At 68.6% G+C, this 17,649-nt stretch overlaps 2 protein-coding genes and 1 long non-coding RNA gene across 7 annotated transcripts in view; 2 read left to right on the forward strand and 1 right to left on the reverse strand.

The window, feature by feature from the left end:
• Nucleotides 1–5,774, forward strand: part of CEP104 (centrosomal protein 104) — a 31,133-nt gene extending 25,359 nt beyond the window's left edge. For 4 of the 5 annotated variants that reach the window (XM_089299335.1, XM_089299337.1, XM_089299336.1 and 1 more), the window contains 4 exons: nucleotides 545–683; nucleotides 779–846; nucleotides 3,164–3,254; nucleotides 4,045–5,774. In XM_089299335.1, the coding sequence (XP_089155461.1) occupies nucleotides 545–683; nucleotides 779–846; nucleotides 3,164–3,254; nucleotides 4,045–4,160 (414 nt within the window). In that variant the 3' untranslated portion in view covers nucleotides 4,161–5,774. Of the gene's footprint in view, nucleotides 1–544; nucleotides 684–778; nucleotides 847–1,852; nucleotides 1,921–3,163; nucleotides 3,255–4,044 lie in introns of all 5 variants that reach the window. The other variant, XM_089299332.1, reaches the window with a different exon arrangement.
• Nucleotides 5,775–5,787: 13 nt separating this feature from the next.
• LOC149125859 (uncharacterized) lies at nucleotides 5,788–10,051 on the reverse strand. The gene is made up of 2 exons (XR_016210277.1): nucleotides 9,918–10,051; nucleotides 5,788–6,511 (listed from the first exon to the last, which is right to left on the reverse strand). It is a non-coding gene; the product is annotated as an uncharacterized LOC149125859 (long non-coding RNA).
• Nucleotides 10,014–17,402, forward strand: LRRC47 (leucine rich repeat containing 47). Its single transcript, XM_051828335.3, has 7 exons — nucleotides 10,014–10,669; nucleotides 13,545–13,994; nucleotides 15,573–15,689; nucleotides 16,093–16,208; nucleotides 16,582–16,684; nucleotides 16,902–16,991; nucleotides 17,073–17,402. The coding sequence occupies exons 1-7, from the start codon at nucleotides 10,049–10,051 to the stop codon at nucleotides 17,319–17,321; spliced, it is 1,746 nt and encodes a 581-aa protein (XP_051684295.3). The 5' UTR covers nucleotides 10,014–10,048; the 3' UTR covers nucleotides 17,322–17,402.
• Nucleotides 17,403–17,649: the final 247 nt, after the last annotated feature.

Genomic DNA, 17,649 nt, shown 5'->3' on the forward strand with positions numbered 1-17,649 from the left:
AGCAGGGCACAGATCTCTCTCTGTGGCCGTGCCGACCCCTGCAGGACAGGGAGCAGGGCACAGATCACTCTCCGTGGCCGTGCTGACCCCTGCAGGACAGGGAGCAGGGCACAGATCTCTCTCCATGGCCATCCTGACCCCTGCAGGACAGGGAGCAGGGGCACAGATCTCTCTCCGTGGCCGTGCTGACCCCTGCAGGACAGGGAGCAGGGCACAGATCTCTCTCCGTGGCCGTGCTGACCCCTGCAGGACAGGGAGCAGGGCACAGATCACTCTCCATGGCGTGCTGACCCCTGCAGGACAGGGAGCAGGGCACAGATCACTCTCCATGGCGTGCTGACCCCTGCAGGACAGGGAGCAGGGCACAGATCACTCTCCGTGGCCGTGCTGACCCCTGCAGGACAGGGAGCAGGGCACAGATCACTCTCCATGGCGTGCTGACCCCTGCAGGACAGGGAACAGGGCACAGATCACTCTCCATGGCCATCCTGACCCCTGCACGGGCGTCCTGAGCGGTGGGCTTTGTTCTGTGTTGGGAGTCAAGGTGGTGGAGGTGTGCAGCCTGACGGAGCACCTGCTGACCGAGTGTGACAGGAAGGACGATTTTGGCAAGTGCTGCCGCTGCCGCGAGGCCGTCTCTAAGGAGGAGCTGCCCAGACACATCGAGGCAAAGGACTGCAACCGTGAGTGCCCGCTCCCCGCCCGTCCCCTGGGGGGGTCCTCGCCCCCGGCCAGGTCCACGGGGCCCCTAACTCGTGTTCTGCTGGACTCATTTCAGCCGCCAAGTCAGAGAAGCTGGCAAACCGGTGTCCTCTGTGCCATGAGAATTTCACGCCTGGAGAGGAGGTGAGGGGCTGTCGGGACAGGGAGCCCCGAGGACGTAGCCGACACACCTCGGGCTGGCAGCGCCGCCGCCGTCAGCCAGCCGCAGGTCCGCGGGCCGTGGTCGGGGTGGAGGCGCCTGAATCTGAGCTCCACCTTGCCTGGCCGCTGCTCCCACTTCCCGGTGAGGCGCTCCGGGACGTCTGGGCCCAGCCCGGTCCAACATCTCTGCCTCCTGCGTGGCCACTGCTGCCCCGCGGCCACACGTGAGCTCAGCTCTCCCTGCCCGCCTCTCCGTGCCCACGTGCTCTGCCCTTGGGGCGCTGCAGGCAGGGGGGGCGGGGACGTCCACGGCTCTGACATGGCTGGTGCTGCCCTCTGTGCCAGGCAGCAAATGCCAAGCCCCAGGGCCCAGCTGTGGAGGCCTTTGTCTGGCCCAGCCGCTTCCCTGGCTGCTGCCCTCCACAGTCCACTGCTGTGTCCTGCGGCTCCACTGTCCTTGGCCCAGCCCCGTGGGCTGTGCCACAGCAGGTGCCCAGCCCGGCAGGCCTCTGCAGCGTCCTCACCAGCAGTCAGAACAGGGAAGGCGGCCGTTCTGCCCCTCAGCCCTTCCTCTCTGCCCAGAATCCACCTGGCTCTGGACGGGCGGTCTCTGTCTGTCTGCGTCTCCTCCTGTGTCACTCTGAGACAAACAGGCAGCTCCGAGGCGGTCGGCACGCTCACAGCATCGCGCGTCTGCTCTCCCCATGTGGAGTTCTCCGTGCCGCGTGCCCAGCCGGCACCCACGCGAGCACAGCGCCCACGGGACCCCTGGCTGCCCAGCTGGCCGGTGGCTCTGCTGGCCTTGGTGGGCTCATACGTGTCCACGGGTCTGGGATGGCCTTGGAGGCCGCTGAGGCCCCTCAGCCAGCTCCCCACGCCCCTGGCCCGACCCCTGACCCCTGACCCCAGCAGGCTAGCAGGGTGCAGCATCCCGTGGTCGTGGCAGACAGACCCGGTGTGTGAGTGCCTCTCCGCCTGCCTCTCGCAGGGCGTCACTGCCGCCCACAGGCCAGAGCACCAGCGTCACCCGGCGCCAGCAGATGGTGACCAGCAGGGGTGAGCAGGTGCCCCGGGGCCACGAGAGGGCCGCTCGCTTCAGCAGCCTGAAGCTGTCCGGCGAGACCTGGAGAGCCCAGGGCCAGGCCTGACGGAGCCTGCTCAAGTGCAGGCTTGAGGGGACCAGGCTGGACAGCCGGAAGCGGCAGCACAGTGGTCGTGAGAGGCGGGTCCAGTAGAGAGGGTGCCGGTGCCAGTGCCTCTGCGGGCTGGGAGGAGCGGCTGCACGCACAGCAGGAGGGTGGTGAGCGCCACGCTCCAGTGCAGCCGTCTCCCCAACCAGCCCCCGACCATCCCCCATCGTCCCCGTCCCCCGACCGTCTCCCCGACCATCGCCCAGCTGTCCCCCGACCGTGTCCGTCCCCCGACTGTCTCCCCAGCCATCCCCCACTGTCCCCAGACTGTCTCCCCTGCCGTCCCCCTGACCGTCCCCCTGACTGTCCCCCAACCGTCCCCCTCCTCCAGCTGTCTCCCCAACCGTCCCCTGACCATCCCCTGGAGGGCAGCACAGGGACATCGACACCCCCGTTCCTCTGTGTCAGCGTCAAAGTCGGGCCTGTGTGGGCGGCGTGGGCTCCAGGGCCGTGTGGCTGGGCGCACCCCTGGGCAGCTGAGGGGAATGTGCTGGAGGAGGAGCCCACGGGGCCTGCGGCGTCCCCCGAGGCGGCCCGCTATGCACCTTTTCTTTCAATGTGCACTTACTTGTTTGAAAGACGGGATTAGAGAGAGGGAGAGACAGATCTTCCACCCGCTGGGTCACTCCCCAAGTGGGCCAGGCTGAAACCAGGAGCCCGGACCTCCCTCTGGTTCTCCCACAGGATGGCAGGGGCCAAAGCACGCAGGCCATCTAACAGGGAGCCTGGTCAGAGGTGGAGCAGCCAGGACTGGAACTGGTGTCTGTGGCATACTGGCAGGGCAGGTGGCGGCTTAACCCCCGTGCCACATGCCGGCCCCCAGCTGTGCACCTTAACGGCCTGTCCACGGGCACCTGGGCGAGGACCCCACGCCGCACGAGCACAGCCCAGTCTGTGTGTTGGGACTGAGCTGTGGGCTTGCGAGGTGACCGCCAGGTGCCTCCCAAGGGTGTCTGACGGCCCGAACAACCCAAGGGGCACACGCGGGCCCCCAGGCTGCTCCGCAGCACCTCTGCGGTGTGGCCGCCTCCCGTGGTCATCGTGGGCAGTAAGCCCAGGTCCCCGGCCCTCTCAGCCGCCTAACGCCGCGTGCCCCCGTTCTGTTGCAGGCGTGGAAAGCTCACCTCATGGGCCCTTCTGGCTGCACCATGAACCTGCGCAAGACGCACATCCTGCACAAGGCCCAGGCGCTGCAGCCAGGTGAGGGCCCGCGCCGGCTCCCAGGGTCTCCGGCCCTCTGTGTGGCTTCCTCTGCTCCCTGGGATGAGCTGTGGTGTGACCACGACTCCCCACGTTGCCACGCCATGGCTGCTGTTCCCGGTGCTGTCAACTCAGGGTAACCGGCCAGACCCGCGGGGCCATCGCGGGATGCAGACCGGTCCTCGGTGCTTTCTCGGAGCGCTGACACGTGACGCTAGTGGGCAGCTGAGGTCCTGCCAGCCCTGCCCTAGCGGTCACCGCTCCAGCCGTTCCGTGGTGGAGGCAGGATGCCCAGTGAGGAGGCCCAGCATCTCTCGGCCAGTTGTTCCCGCCCTGCCGGCCCCATGCACAGCTCCGCGTCAGCAGCAGTGCCCACATGCTGTGTTGGGGGCTCAGGCTGTGCTGCACGAGGGGACAGGGTGTCGTCTGCCCCCACCTCCATCGTGAAGGAGGGAACGGTCGTGCAGCCGGCCCGTGCACCTGTGGGGCCTGAGGGTGCAGCCAGTGCCAGGGTGGACAACTCCCCCCTGGGGCCTCTGTGCTGTGTCGGGGTCCTCTCCCTGGGCACCACCTGTCACCTTCACCCATAGCCAACACAGCTCACATTGGCCACGGTCCGCCTGGCCAGCTCTGGGCCGAGGGACCACTGTGCACCGTGCTGACTGCTCAGGCTCGCCCTGTGTCTGGCTGCCCCCGGCCAGTCACGCTGCCCTCCCCGGGGTTCGCTCCAGCCCATGCGTGAGAGCCGTCTCCTGAGGCAGCCCCTGTGTCTTCTGTGTCCCCACTGCAGGTAAAGGCCCAGCCGTGGCCAAGGCCGGGGCCCCAGGACTGAAGGCCGGAAGCAAGATCCCCACCCCCAGGGGAGGCCTGAGTAAGGGCTCCACCAGGACCCGTGCAAAGCGGTGACCCAACTCACGCTCTGTCCCGTCGCTTCCTGATTCTAACCCTGTCCTCCAAAAACTCCCATGGACCTGGCAACCAGGCTCTGTCCGCACTGCCCCTGGCCTTCAGCCCCGCCCGGGCCCCACGTGCACAGCGTCAGCTGCACGTCAGTGACGTGTGTGGATCCGACCAAAGAACCCCGCGCAGCCTCAGGGCCCCGCCGTGCCAGCCGCCACGACAAGAGGGAGGCGCCGTTCTGCGTGGGGCCAGCCAGGGACCACTGCACAGGACGGGCTCAGCCCGGGTCCTCTTGTCTGACCACGTGGCGTGGTTTCCATAAAAAGTCACCGCAAGCCTCGCGCAGCCGGCCTCCACACAGGCTGCAGACTGCGCGGGACCTGGCTCAGCAGGCTGCCGGCCCAGGACAGACGCCCGCCGCCTTCTCCCCGGCAGGTCTGTCTGCCGACGGGGAGCAGGGCTCGCTCAGCTCCACGGAACTTGGGTTTCCCCTGTAACATAAATTAAGGTAAAAAGGAAATTGTTAAAAAAAAAAAAAAAAAAAGCAGCAAGGGTTACTGCGAGCTGGCCCCGCCTCCACAAGCCCCGCCTCCACACGCCCTGCCCCGCCCAGCAGAGTCCACTGCCAGGTGGTCCAGGTTCTGCCCCTGCTCAGGATGCTGCAAACTCTGCCCTAGTGGATTCCCAAGAGCCAGCCGTGGAGTGACCGCACGCGAGCGCCCACATCTGCTCGACCCTCAGCGGACAGCGCCCCGCCGGGCCCGGGGTCGCCTGGTGCCTTCCACAGCCCCCAGCGCTCACTCCACGTGACCGACGCTGCTGAAAGCAAACCTCAGGAAGCCGCCTCAACCAGTCGTCCTACTTCCGGGAACTTCAGGCAGACGCCTGGTCCCCTGGGACGGGGCAGGGCCTGTGTGCAGCCTACAGGGACTGGCCGTGTCCCCCCAGCCAGCTGCACCCCTGGCTGGGACTCACACTTCCTTCCCAAGCGTCCCGCGGGGGTGTGTGGGCTTGGTGGCCCTTGTGTCTCGATCCCCACCGGGTGAAACCCACGAAGCGCAGGAACCAGCAGCAGTGTGGGTCCCGGACCTGCCGGCGACCCCGGCGGGGTGAGCTCATACCTTCCAGCGTGGGCGTCTCAGCTACTAACACCAACAAGAGAGTAACCTTGACAAGTGCCGCCCAGCAAACTGGCGAGACCCCCGGGCGGGCGCCCGCTCCCCTCGCTGCCCTGGCCGCGGCTCCCGGAACGCTGACCAAATAAAACAGCACCGAGAAACCCAGCTGGGCCTGGCTCCTTCTCTCCGGTCAAAGCTAGAAACGCTGCGTGACGTCGTGACGTCGTGCGTCCGTGGTGGGGAGGATGTCCAGGAGGCTGCGTGCGTTCCAGGGAGCGGGAGCCAGACGGCCCCGTGACGCGCGCCTCCTCGAGGGGCGGCCAGCGGCGGCGGCACCGAGCTTCAGGAGTAGCCGGGCAGAAACCGCGCAGGCGCTCGGGGGAGCCGGTGCCGAGGCTGGAACCCCCCCGTAAGCACTGAGTGCACTCACGGACGTGTTGCGGGTATTTATACTGAGTTCTGTTTCACGTTCTGAGATATGCTATTAAATAACTGAAGAAAATTGTTTCTATACATTTGGCATTAGAACACCCACGTAAGTACTTTTAATGAAGATCTGCAGCTTCTTGCCGTTTGACATAGTTTCCTGTGTCGCACATTTCAGGTGCCAGAACTGTCAGGGTGCGAGTCGAGTGTGTGTGCGAGGGCAGGACGCAGCGCCTGGCACTTCCTAATGTGACAAAAGGGTCGCCGTTCGCTCAGGTTCCTTTCACGGCTGTCCTGAGGCCACCACTTCGGGCGACGCGCGTGTGTGTGGCTCAGCCCTGGGCTCCTTGGAGGTTGCTCGGCACAGACGGGTGAAGCTGGCCGGCTCCCCCGGGGGAGCTACTGTCCTGGGGTCACTGCCGGAGGGGCCAGACGGCCGGAGCTGCCTTTGGGGTCCAACACTGACCAGTTGCACCCTGTGCGGTGAGGTCAGAGCCGGCTGCGTCCAGCGGCCTTGGGGTCTGCCCACGTCGAGAGTGGGCATCTGTCCTGGGCACCAAAGCTGTTCTGCTCTAGTCCCGGTCGGGGCGCCGGATTCTGTCCCGGTTGCCCCTCTTCCAGGCCAGCCCTCTGCTGTGGCCAGGGAGTGCAGTGGAGGATGGCCCAGGTGCTTGGGCCCTGCACCCCATGGGAGACCAGGAGAAGCACCTGGCTCCTGGCTTCGGATGAGCGCGGTGCGCCGGCCGCGGCGGCCATTGGAGGGTGAACCAACGGAAGGAAGATCTTTCTCTCTGTCTCTCTCACTAACTCTGCCTGTCAAAAAAAAAAAAAAAAGTAAGTACAAATGCAGCCGGGGGAGGTTTTTCAGCTTGTATCCACTTTGATGGTGATTTCGTAACTGTTTCTAGTTTGAAGTTCTGTCTTCCTTTATACAAACATCAACCTTAAAACGACACAGAGTTACACGGTTGCTGTAAGAGACTGGTGTGTGCAGAGGAGGGAGGCTGGCGTGTGCAGAGAGGAGGGAGCTGGCCTGTGTGCCCCCTGGAAGGGGGGCAGAGCGAGCTGGAACGCGGGCGAGGCCCCGGCTGAGGGCGCAGGGCCGTGTCCGGGGGCAGGAGCGAGTCAGCCCACACAGCCCTGCGAGCCTGCTCACCAGGAGCCCCCAGCGAGCCTGCGACCAGGGTTGGGCTCGGGCACCCACGTCCACACCGCTAGCAGGTGGCAGTGCCCAGCAGGGCCCCTGGATGAAAGGCCGTGGTGCAGAGGGACCTGGGGCACCGCGGGGCCCCATGGAGGGGGTTCTGGTCCCAAAGGCTCTGTCAGGGACCATGTGACAGCAGCGGGGCCCTGCCCGGCTTCCTCGCGTGCTCCGGGGAGGGGCCCCTCGCCTTCTCCAGGGCGGGGCGAGCCCCGCAGAGCCAGCAGTGGGCAGGGGACAGGCAGCCCCAGAACTCCCCCCTTGGGCTCCCCTGTGCCTGGGCCACAGGAGGGACCAGGACCCCGGGCTCCCGGGAGCCTTGCAGGCCGGGGAGGGGAGAGGAGAGCGGAGCGCGTGTCCCCCTGAAGCAGAAGGGCATGAGGTCAGCCTCTGGCAGTGTCCACGCACAGGGAAGGACGCCTGGTTCCAGGGACCTGAACACCCACCCTCATGGCTGCGTGACCCGCAGCAGAGCTTCCTGCCATCCCTCTGCCAGCTGCAGGGACTCCAGCAGGTGTCCTGCCTGTGGGCACCCTCCCCAGCTCAGGGTCCAGGACTGTCCCCACCAGGGGCAAGGAGCCCCAAGGGACCACTGTTTGGGGCGTTGGGGTGTGGGCGGGAGAGGGTGGGCGGGGGTGGGAGGACGGGCGGGAACGGCCTGCACCCCACCTGGCCCCGCCCCTGCAGCCCTGACCCTGACCTCCTCCCCACATCTGCGGGACCTGGGTGTGGATGCAGCATGGCCTCCGTGCTGGCTCTGAAGGGAACGCTGCCCACCAGGCCCCGACGGCTGCCGGGGGCGAGAGTCCCGTCCTAAAGCCCCGGATTCCCAGGCCCCGGCTGCAGCCTGCGCCCCCGACACCTCCCAGAGCAGGGGACCCCGCCCCAAAGGCGAATGCGGACCCCGACATCCACGCTGGTTCCTAAGGCCACGCAGGGATGGAGGGGTGTGTGCAGGTCTCCCTCCCAGGCAGCTCCTTCCCTCCCTGGACACTCCTGCTGCGAGGGAACGTGGGCCGGCCCGGACTCCGCTGTCAGCTCGCTCACTCTCTCTCTCTCAGATAAATAAATAAAGCTTTAAAAAAGAAATCAAGTGTAGCCAACACTGCAGTGTGAATGGTAGAGATAAACCACATCCGCACAGCGCGTGTGGCAGACGCCGGCTAACGGCCCCGTCCCGCATCAGGGCCCTTGGCCTGAGAACTGGCTCCAGCTCCTGACCCTGCTTCCCGCTGGTGCACCCCCTGGGAGACAGCAGCGGGAGGCTCAAGTAACGGGGTCCCTGGGCTCCTGGCCCGCGGCTTCAGCCCTGGCCTGGCTCAGTCCTGACTGTTCAGGCTTGGGGAATGAACCAGGGGAAGGAAGCCGTCTCCTCTCTCTCAAACAAGTACATTTTTAAAGAAGATTTTCATTTTATTTGAGAGGTAGAGTTACAGAGGGAGAGGGAGAGGGAGAGGTCTTCTACCTACTGGTTCTCTCCCCAAATGGCACAGCAGCCGGAGCTGCGCCGGGCCAAAGCCCGGAGCCAGGACCTCCGTCCAGGCCCCCGTGAGTGGCAGAGACCGAGGGCTTGGGCCGTCTGCTCCCTCCCACGCGTCCTGGCAGGGGGCTGGATCAGCAGAGCCGGGATGCCGTCTGGAGCCCCACTGCAGAGCTGCTGGTCACGTCCGGGGCCCAGCCCACTGCCCGCTCGGTCAGTCTCCGGGGACCACGGCTGGCTCCGGTGACGGCCGGCGCAGCAGTCTGTGAGCTCACCGCAAGCTCCCTGAGCAGCTCTCGCGCCTCCACCGGGACGGTTTTGCGGTTGGCTCGGCGACCCTGGGGGCCATCTGCCGACCACCAGCCGTAATTCAGTTTTTTTCTTTTTTCTTTTTTTGACAGGCAGAGTGGACAGTGAGAGAGACAGAGAGAAAGGTCTTCCTTCCATTGGTTCACCCTCCAATGGCGCACTGCGCTGATCCGATGGCAGGAGCCAGGTGCTTCTCCTGGTCTCCCATGGGGTGCAGGGCCCAAGCACCTGGGCCATCCTCCACTGCCCTCCCGGGCCACAGCAGAGAGCTGGCCTGGAAGAGGGGCAACCGGGACAGAATCCGGCGCCCCGACCGGGACTAGAACCTGGTGTGCCGGCGCCGCAAGGCGGAGGATTAGCCTAGTGAGCCGCGGCGCCTGCCCGTAATTCAGTTCTAAAAATGTGCCAGTCGGGCGGCGCTGCGGCGTAGCAGGTAAAGCCGGCATCCCATAAGGGCATCTGTTCCGAGTCCCGGCTGCTCCACTTGCGATCCAGCTCTCTGCTGTGGCCCGGGAGGGCAGTGGAGGATGGCCCAAGCACGTGGGTCCTGCACCCACGTGGGAGACACGGAGGAAGCACCTGGCTCCTGATGGGCCCTGCAAGGTGTCTGGCGCCTAACAAAATCTTCCCAGCCAGATGAATGAGTTCATTCACAAGCTTTTATTGGGATTCCGCTCCCGGGCGAGGTTCACCGGCCCAGCTCTGACCCGCAGCCATCTGTGGAGTGAACCAGCAGACGGAAGTCTGTCTCTCCCTCTCAAATCTTTAAAACATGAGAGAGGGGTGCAGACAAGGGCCGTGTGCAGGGGCAACCCGGCCACCAGGCGGCCAGCGGCCAGCGGGTTCCGGCACAACCGCCGCCCCCGCCCAAGCCTCCATCTGGGCTGCACGGTTGCCTCTTGCCGATTTTCCTTTTTTTAAAAGACTTGAGAGAGTTTCAGAGGGAGAGACAAAGGTCCTCCCTCCAGTGTTTCACTCCCCAGATGGCCGCGACCACCGGGGCTGGGCCGGGCGGGGTCTCCCCTCCTCCACTGCCCGCCCAGGCCATCAGCAGGGGGCTGGACGGGAAGTGGAGCAGCGGGGACTCGAACCGGCGCCCGCACGGGACGCCCCTCTGCGTTCGCGCCAGCACCGGGGCCGGGCCCAGGGCAGAGCCCAGCGGGCAGCAGGACCCGCCCGCGCCCGCACACGCGGGTCAGCCTCTAGCCGGACACCCGCCGGACACCCACCGGACAGCGCCGCGCTCCCCGGAGCCCGCCCCGAAGGCGCCGGCGCCCAGGGCCACTTCCGGCGCCCCAGGGCCACTTCCGGCGCGGACCGGAAGTGACGCTCCCGCCCGGAAGCGGCGGGCGGCGGCGCGATGGCGGCGGCGGCGGCGGCCGTCCCCGAGGCCTGGCCCGAGCTGGAGCTGGCGGAGCGGGAGCGGCGGCGGGAGCTGCTGCTGACGGGGCCCGGGCTGGAGGCGCGCGTGCGCGCGGCGGGCGGGCGGCTGCCGCCGCGGCTCTTCACGCTGCCGCTGCTGCACTACCTGGAGGTGAGCGGCTGCGGGAGCCTGCGCGAGCCGGGCCCGGGCCTGGCGCAGGGCCTGCCGCGGCTGCAGAGCCTCGTGCTGCGGCGCAACGCGCTGGGGCCCGGCCTGAGCCCCGAGCTGGGGCCGCTGCCCGCCCTGCGGGTGCTCGACCTGTCGGGCAACGCGCTGGAGGCGCTGCCGCCGGGCCAGGGCCTGGGCCCCGCCGAGCCGCCGGGCCTCCCGCAGCTGCAGAGCCTCAACCTCAGCGGGAACCGGCTGCGCGAGCTGCCCGCCGACCTGGCGCGCTGCGCGCCGCGCCTGCAGGTCCTCAACCTCGCCGGCAACCTCCTGCACCGCCTCCCCGCCGCGCTCTTCGTCCCCGGCGCGCTGCCGCTGCTCAGCGAGCTGGCGGCCGCCGACAACCGCCTGCTGGAGCTCAGCCCGGACGTGGCGCACCTGGCCTCGCTCAAGGTGGGCGGGGCTGCGGGCGGGGCCCTGGAGGGGCGGGGCTGCTCGGCGGGGGCGGGACCCTGGAGGAGGCGGGGCTGCCGGGAGAGGCGGGGCTATGGGGGCGGGGGCCTGGAGGGGGCGTGGCACAGGGGCGTGGCTGTCGGGCGGGGCGGGGCCCTGGAGGGGGCGGGGCTGCGGGGGCGGGGCGGGCCCTGGAGGGGGCGGGGCTGCCCGGGGCGGGGGCGGGGGCTGCAGCGGGCAGCGTGGCCGGGGCCGGAGCGGGCAGCCCAGACTGGTCCAGGGCCGGTTTCCTCGCCCATCTGGGGTGCCAGTGCCTGGCCCGTGCCCGGGGCCGCGTCCCGCGCGCGCCCTCCCGAGCCGGCTCCGGCGTGGGCTCCCCGGCCGCGCAGAGGCTGTGGGCGGGGCCGGGAGTTGCCCACATGCTGCGATGGTTGTGTGTGTGTCCTGTGTGTAGGTGTGTGTGTGCACGTGTGTGTGTGCACGCGAGTGTCTGTGTGGTCAGGAGGGCCACCCGTGCGTGCTGGCGTCCCTGGACGGCCAGGGCGTGCCATGGGGTGGACCGCACTGTCCAGCGTGGCTTCTGCCTCCCGAAGGCTGATGTAGGAGCGCGCTCCGTCAGGTGTCTGTGGGCCCTGGCAGGTGCCTCGCCAGTACTGGGCTTTGTGGGATTTTTTGTCACCTCCTGGGCCTCTGTCCAGCTCCCACGGTGAACGCCTGGTCCGTAGTGAGCCCCAGGCCTCCTTCCAGTCCGAGGGGCGCCCCTCCCGCACAGCCTGGGCAGTCGGTGCTGGCTTCCCCCAGGCCTCTTGCTGCCCGGAGGCCTGGTTCTCGGAGCCCTTGGACACCGATGTCTGGGGCGCTTCCCAGAGGAGAGGACCGGGGTGGGGGGGCTCACCGGTGCGCTCCACGGCGCTGCAGCCGACGGCGGCCGTGTGGCAGGAGCCCAGGGAAGCCCAGCAGTGGCCCTCAGCTGCCCCAGCGCCGGCCTGCTGATCCGTGCAAGAGCACGCAGAGGGCCCGGGCTCACCGGGAGAGACAGAGACGGCGGGCGCTTCAGTCCCCGCCTCGGGCCCGCTGGATGGAGGGAGGGGTCAGACAGCACCCTGGTTCCTCAAGACCCCCGTGGGGGTTTCTCCCGGCTGAACTCCCGGGAAATTCAGCCTTGAACGTGAAACCGTTTGCAGCAGAAGGGATCCGACCCCGTCTTCTCGGCGGCTGCCCGAGGCCGGGGGCCCCCTGGCCTGGCCCCTCGTGTCCAGTCTCGGCCGCAGGGGTCCACTGGGAAATGCTCTCCGCCCACATCGCCCTTGAGGCTCGGCGGTCAGCCACTCAGAGCAGGCGTTTGGGACGCCTCCCAGGCAGCCCGGCCCGGCAGCCCTGGCGTCCCAGAAGGCCCGAGGCCAGGCGGAGGGTGCTGGCGTCTGGCACTGCGCCCGGGACCGGCCGGCCTCGCCCTCGGCCTCTCTTCTCTCCCTCCGGCAGGTCCTGTCCTGCCCTCAGAGTGCTTGTGTGTGTGGGGGGGGGGATTAAGGGTTCACCCCCGGGGAGCTTTTACCCAAAATGCATGTGGCGCGCAGGGCCCCAGGGTACCCTGTACATGGGAGCACCCTAGCTGCGGGCCGGCCCCTGCGTGTGGGCAGATGGGGGCAGCAGCCTGACCCCTGCACCCGACCTTCAGTCCCGCCCTGCCGGGGGGCTCCCAGGCTAGCCCAGGCTGCAGGCTGGTCCAGGCTGGTCCCAGGGCTGGGGCCCAGCTCTGCAGAGGGAGGGTGTGACGCTAGACCCGGGCTCAGAACCCACAGCTCCCGTTGCTGCCAGGAGGCCGCCCCATGGTGGGGAGGGGGCGCAGGCGCCTCCTCGTGGTGGGAGGGACTGTCAGAGTGGGAAGAGGCTGGGGGCTGGGCTGGGATGGGCGGGACCTCCCAGGCAGGCACACGTTGTCCTGACCTCGCTCTTCCCGGGGGGGGGGGGGGGGGGGGTCGTGCCCTCCGTCTCCCAGCTCCTGCCTTCCTCAGGAGGCTCAGCCCGAGGGCCCCTCCCCCGAAAGCCGGAGGGCTCCGGAAGTTTCCTCCCCAGCTTGAGGCTTGAGAAAGCCCCTGTACTGTCTCTGCCCCAGCCAGATGCGTGAGGCCACCCCTCCTCGTCTTCAGGGGAGACCCCCCCCCCATCTCTGCTTCCAGAGCTCACACGCGCGCCTTGAGGGGCCTGCGTGGGTCAGCGCAGCGGTGTCGCTCCCTGGGGCACCTCCGAGGGGCAGTCCCCCATCACCGAGCAAGGAGCAGGGCCCCCGGCATGCCCGTGGCCCTGGAGGAGGAGGAGAGAAGTTTCTCCCAGAGGGCCCGCTGGCACGGGGTCGAGTCCCAGCTCCTGCCGCGTCCACCCCAGGTCGTCGGCCGCCTGCTGCCCTCGGGAGACCCAGATTGGGTTCCTGGCTCAGCCCAGGCCGGGGCAAGCATTTGAGGAGTGAACCAGCGAGTGGGAGCTCCCGCACTCTTCCGCTGCTTCGGGGGGGGGGGGGGCACGCGGCAGCTCTGGGGCGCGTGGTTCTCCTGAGAAGCCCTGCTGAGCTCCGAGGCTAGCAGCCCCCCCCCCGGTGGGGCAGCCTCCCTGCCTCTCTGTCCCCTGCCTGTCGGGTGGCCCGGGACCGTGCTGTAGTCGCCGCAGGTGCACCCAAGCCGAGCTGAGGCCTCCGTAGGAAGCCGTTCTGCAGAGATGGCCGTTGTCCCCACGGCGCCTGGGCCAGCAGCGGCCTCAGGGGACAGAGCTGGGGGAGGGTGTCCCCGAGGGGCGTCACGGGTAGTGGCAGAGGTGAAGCAGGACCCTGGGGTCTCCTGCAGACCCGGGCACCCAGCAGGGCCTCGGCCTCTCTCCGCAGACCCTGGACCTCTCCAACAACCAGCTCAGCGAGATCCCCGCCGAGCTGGCCGACTGCCCCCGGCTCAAGGAGCTCAACCTGCGCGGGAACAAGCTGCGGGACAAGCGGCTGGAGAAGATGGTCAGCGGCTGCCAGACCAGGTCCGTCCTGGAGTACCTGCGCGCCGGCGGCCGCGGCAAGGGCCGGGCCAAGGCGGACGGCGAGCGAGAGGACGGCCGGAGGAAGAGGCGGGAGAGGAAGCCGAGGCCGGAGAGCGGCGAGGGCCAGGCCGAGGTGGACGAGGCGGGCAGGCTGCTGCTCCGCGTCCTGCACGTGTCCGAGAGCCCGGCGCCCCTGACGGTCAGGGTGAGCCCGGAGGTCAGGGACGTGCGGCCCTACATCGTGGGCGCCGTCGTGCGGGGCATGAATCTGCGGCCCGGAAACGCGCTCAAGCGCTTTCTCACCTCCCAGGTGGGTGCCCGGGCCCCTGGGGGGCAGAGCCGGTCCTGGCCGGCCTGGGGGTGGGGTGGGGTGGGGGCAGAGCCGGTCCTGGCCCGCCTGGGGGTGGGGTGGGGTGGGAGCAGAGCCTGTCCTGGCCCGCCTGGGGGGGGGGTGGTGTGGGGTGGGGTGGGGGCAGAGCCGATCCTGGCCCGCCTGGGGGTGGGAGGCCGCGTCCAGCCTCTCGCTGAGGGGTGGGAGTGTTACTCGCGCCAGAGCGCCCCCTCCAGCCGCTGCAGCCGGCCCGGCCCCTCGCCACTCCTGGCTCTGCCACGGGCGGCTGCCACGCTGTGTTCTGCTCGGTTTGCCACGGAACACTGAGTGCCCAGGATCTGGTGGGCGGGCTGTCCACAGCGCCCTGCGTGGCGCTCAGCTGCTCCCGGCACGGGCTTGGTGGACCGGCTGCCCTGGGTGTTCTGAAGACTGGCCAGCTTTGGCAATACGAGGTGCCTTTGTGCGTGTGGGAGAGGCCCCACGCGTGCCCCGTGAGGCAGGCCCCCCTCCTGTCTGGGGGAAGCAGACGTTTGCATTCAGCAGGGGGGTTTCCTGGGGTCTCAGTACTGAGTCCTAGAGTTGGGGGAGGAGGCCGAGCTGATGCGCAATGCAGAGTGTGGTTGTCGGTCACGCTGACCCCTGAAGGACCCTGTGGGCGCTCACAGAGGCCCCTCGCCCTCCCACACGCACCCACTGGCGCCCCTGAGCCTGGGGTCCCCGTCACTCCCCCGAGGCACTGCCGGAGCTCGGAGAAGGGCGTGTTTCCGGGGCCAGCTGCAGGGCACCTGCCCGGCACGACAGGGTCCCCACAGGCAGGACAGGGCACCTGCCCGGCACGACAGGGCCCCCACAGGCAGGACAGGGCCCCCACAGGCAGGACAGGCCCCCACAGGCAGGACAGGGCCCCCGCTGATGACTCCCCAGCGTGCAGACAGGACAGGGCCCCCGCTGACAGCCCCCCAGCACAGACAGGACAGGGCCCCTGCTGACGACCCCCCAGCACAGACAGGCAGGACAGGGCCCCCACAGGCAGGACAGGGCCCCCAGAGGCAGGACAGGGCCCCCGCTGACGACTCCCCAGTGTGCAGACAGGCAGGACAGGGCCCCCACAGGCAGGACAGGGCCCCCACTGACAGCCCCCCAGCAAAGATAGGCAGGACAGGGCCCCCGCTTAAGGCCCCCCAGCGCGCAGGCAGGACAGGGCCCCCGCTGACGAGTCCCCAGCGTGCAGACAGGCAGGACAGAGCCCCCACAGGCAGGATAGGGCCCCCGCTGACAACTCCCTAGTGTGCAGACAGGACAGGGCCCCCACAGGCAGGACAGGGCCCCCGCTGAAGGCCCCCCAGCGCGCAGGCAGGACAGGGCCCCCGCTGACGACTCCCCAGCGTGCAGACAGGCAGGACAGGGCCCCCGCTGATGGCCCCCCAGTGTGCAGAAGGCTCGTAGGAGAGGAAGGCGGCAGAGGGGGCTCTCGGGGAGCAGCTGGCTGAGGGGGCGGGCGAAGCCGTTGCCGTGCCCTGGGCAGACACGAGCGGCTACTCTGTGCTCCTGTCGCAGACCAAGCTCCATGAAGACCTGTGCGAGAAGAGGACGGCGGCCACCATCGCCACCCACGACCTCCACGCCGTCCGCGGGCCCCTGCTCTACGCGGCCCGGCCGCCGGAGGACTTCAAGGTCCGCCACCCTTGCTCGCTTTGCCCGCACCCGGGGCTTCCCCAGTGTCGCTCCCAGAGGCCCCCGTGCTGACGGCGAGGCCGAGCCCGGGCGGTGGGATCCGGTACCACGCCCAGGGCTGCCTCCGAGGAGGCCGCGCAGCCGGCACAGTGCTCGGCGGAGGCCGCGTGACTCGGACGCTGCCTTCGCTACCCTTAGCCAGCACCTAGGTCGTTTGGGGTTGACTGGTGTGAGCTCCTGGTGCCGTGCCTGGGCAGCGCCCTGTGGTGAGGCCCTCGGGGGCCGAGCCCCTCGTTGGGCTGGACCGCCCCGTCCCCCCTCTGCCGGTGAGGGAGGGGAGGGGAGCGAGCCCTGGCGTGTGTGGTTGTGACCACGACGGCCGTCCCGCGTTTCCACCTGACAGATCGTCCCCTTGGGGCGGAGGGAGGCCAAGGCCAAGGAGCTGGTGCGGCAGCTGCAGCTGGAGGCGGACGAGCAGCGGAAGCAGCGCAAGCGGCAGGGTGTCTCCGGCCTGCACAGGTGCCCTGAGCAAAGCCGCGGCTCCCGGCGGGGCGGGGCGGGGCGGGGGTCCCGTCTGCCCTAGGTGGCCCCGCACGTGTGGGGGCGTGCAGCCCTCTTCGGGGTGGCCCCTGGACGGGGCAGGGCTGTTCCAGCCAATAGCAGCCGAGCACAAGATGCCAGCCAAACCCACGCACTTTATCCAGGCCCCGCGCCGCTGGGCGCCGTCAGCCAGTGCGGATCCCGGACCTGCTCCGATCGGGCACCGCTCAGGGACACACGCGGGCTGGGTGCAGGCCTCGGGAGCGTGAGGAGCGCGTGCCCCTGGCCCGCCGTCCGAGGCAGGTTGCGGTTTGTCCGCTCCGACCCTCAGGCAGGCGCTGCCCCCGCACAGGTACCTGCACCTGCTGGATGGGAAAGACAGCTACCCCTGCCTGGTGGACGCCGCGGGGGACACCATCTCCTTCCCCCCGATCACCAACAGCGAGAAGACAAAGGTAGGGTCGGCCCACCCGTCCCCTGCGCCTCTCCCTGGAGAACAGCCCGCACGTGTCCTGTCCGCGCGAGGTGCGGGGGCCACGGCCGAGCCGGGAGCAGCCGAGCCTGCCTGGGGAGGAGATGGCTTTCCAGGTTACCTCTGAGTCAGCGCGGAGCTGCTGCTGTCCGCGTGCGATGACGTCACTCCCCTCAGAAACGTTCCTTGGGTTTCCACAGATTAAGAAGACGACGTCTGATTTGTTTCTGGAAGTCACCAGTGCCACCAGCCTGCAGATCTGTAAAGACGTCATGGACGCCCTGGTCCTGGTGAGTGAGGGCCTGCGCCTGCGCCTGCCGCCCGGCCCCCGGGCCGCTGCCCCAGACTGAGAAGTCCCGTTCCGCTTGCAGAAAATGGCGGAGTTGAACAAGTACACACTGGAGACCGAGGAGGAAGGCTCGCTGTCGGACGCCGAGGCCGACGGCAGCCCGGGCCAGCGCTCGGACCCCAAGACCGACGCGAGCGCGGCCAGGGACGGCCAGGCCCCGCTGGTGCTGGAGCAGGTGCGGGTGGTGGACCTGGAGGGGAACCTGAGGGTCGTGTACCCGGCCTCCACCGACCTGGCCGCCGCTCCGCCCCACGTCACCGTCATCCGCTGAGGCTCCGCGGGCCGGGGTCCCCTGTGCCGCCGGTTTGGTGGAGGTCCTGTGTGGCGCTATTAAATTATTTGTGCTTTTTAACCTCTGCATCTTCTGGGACGTTGCATTCGCTGGTCAGGTGTCCGGTGGCCGTCCACGGCGACGCCGGTGGCCCTCCACCACACGGCCTTCGCGTTTTGCCCGCATGAGCCGTCCCGGGTGCTCTGGGTCACGCGGGGGCTGAGCGCTCACAGGGGACCGGGCCTTGGCTGGGCTGAGTGCCCGGTTCCCGGGAAGCTGACGCGACACTAGGGGTGACCGGTTTCCCGTGCCACGGCTGGGACATCTC

This window comes from Oryctolagus cuniculus, chromosome 7 (assembly GCF_051225735.1).
Source record: "Oryctolagus cuniculus isolate XC-2025 breed Fujian yellow rabbit chromosome 7, ASM5122573v1, whole genome shotgun sequence".
Taxonomy (NCBI): Eukaryota; Metazoa; Chordata; class Mammalia; order Lagomorpha; family Leporidae; genus Oryctolagus; species Oryctolagus cuniculus.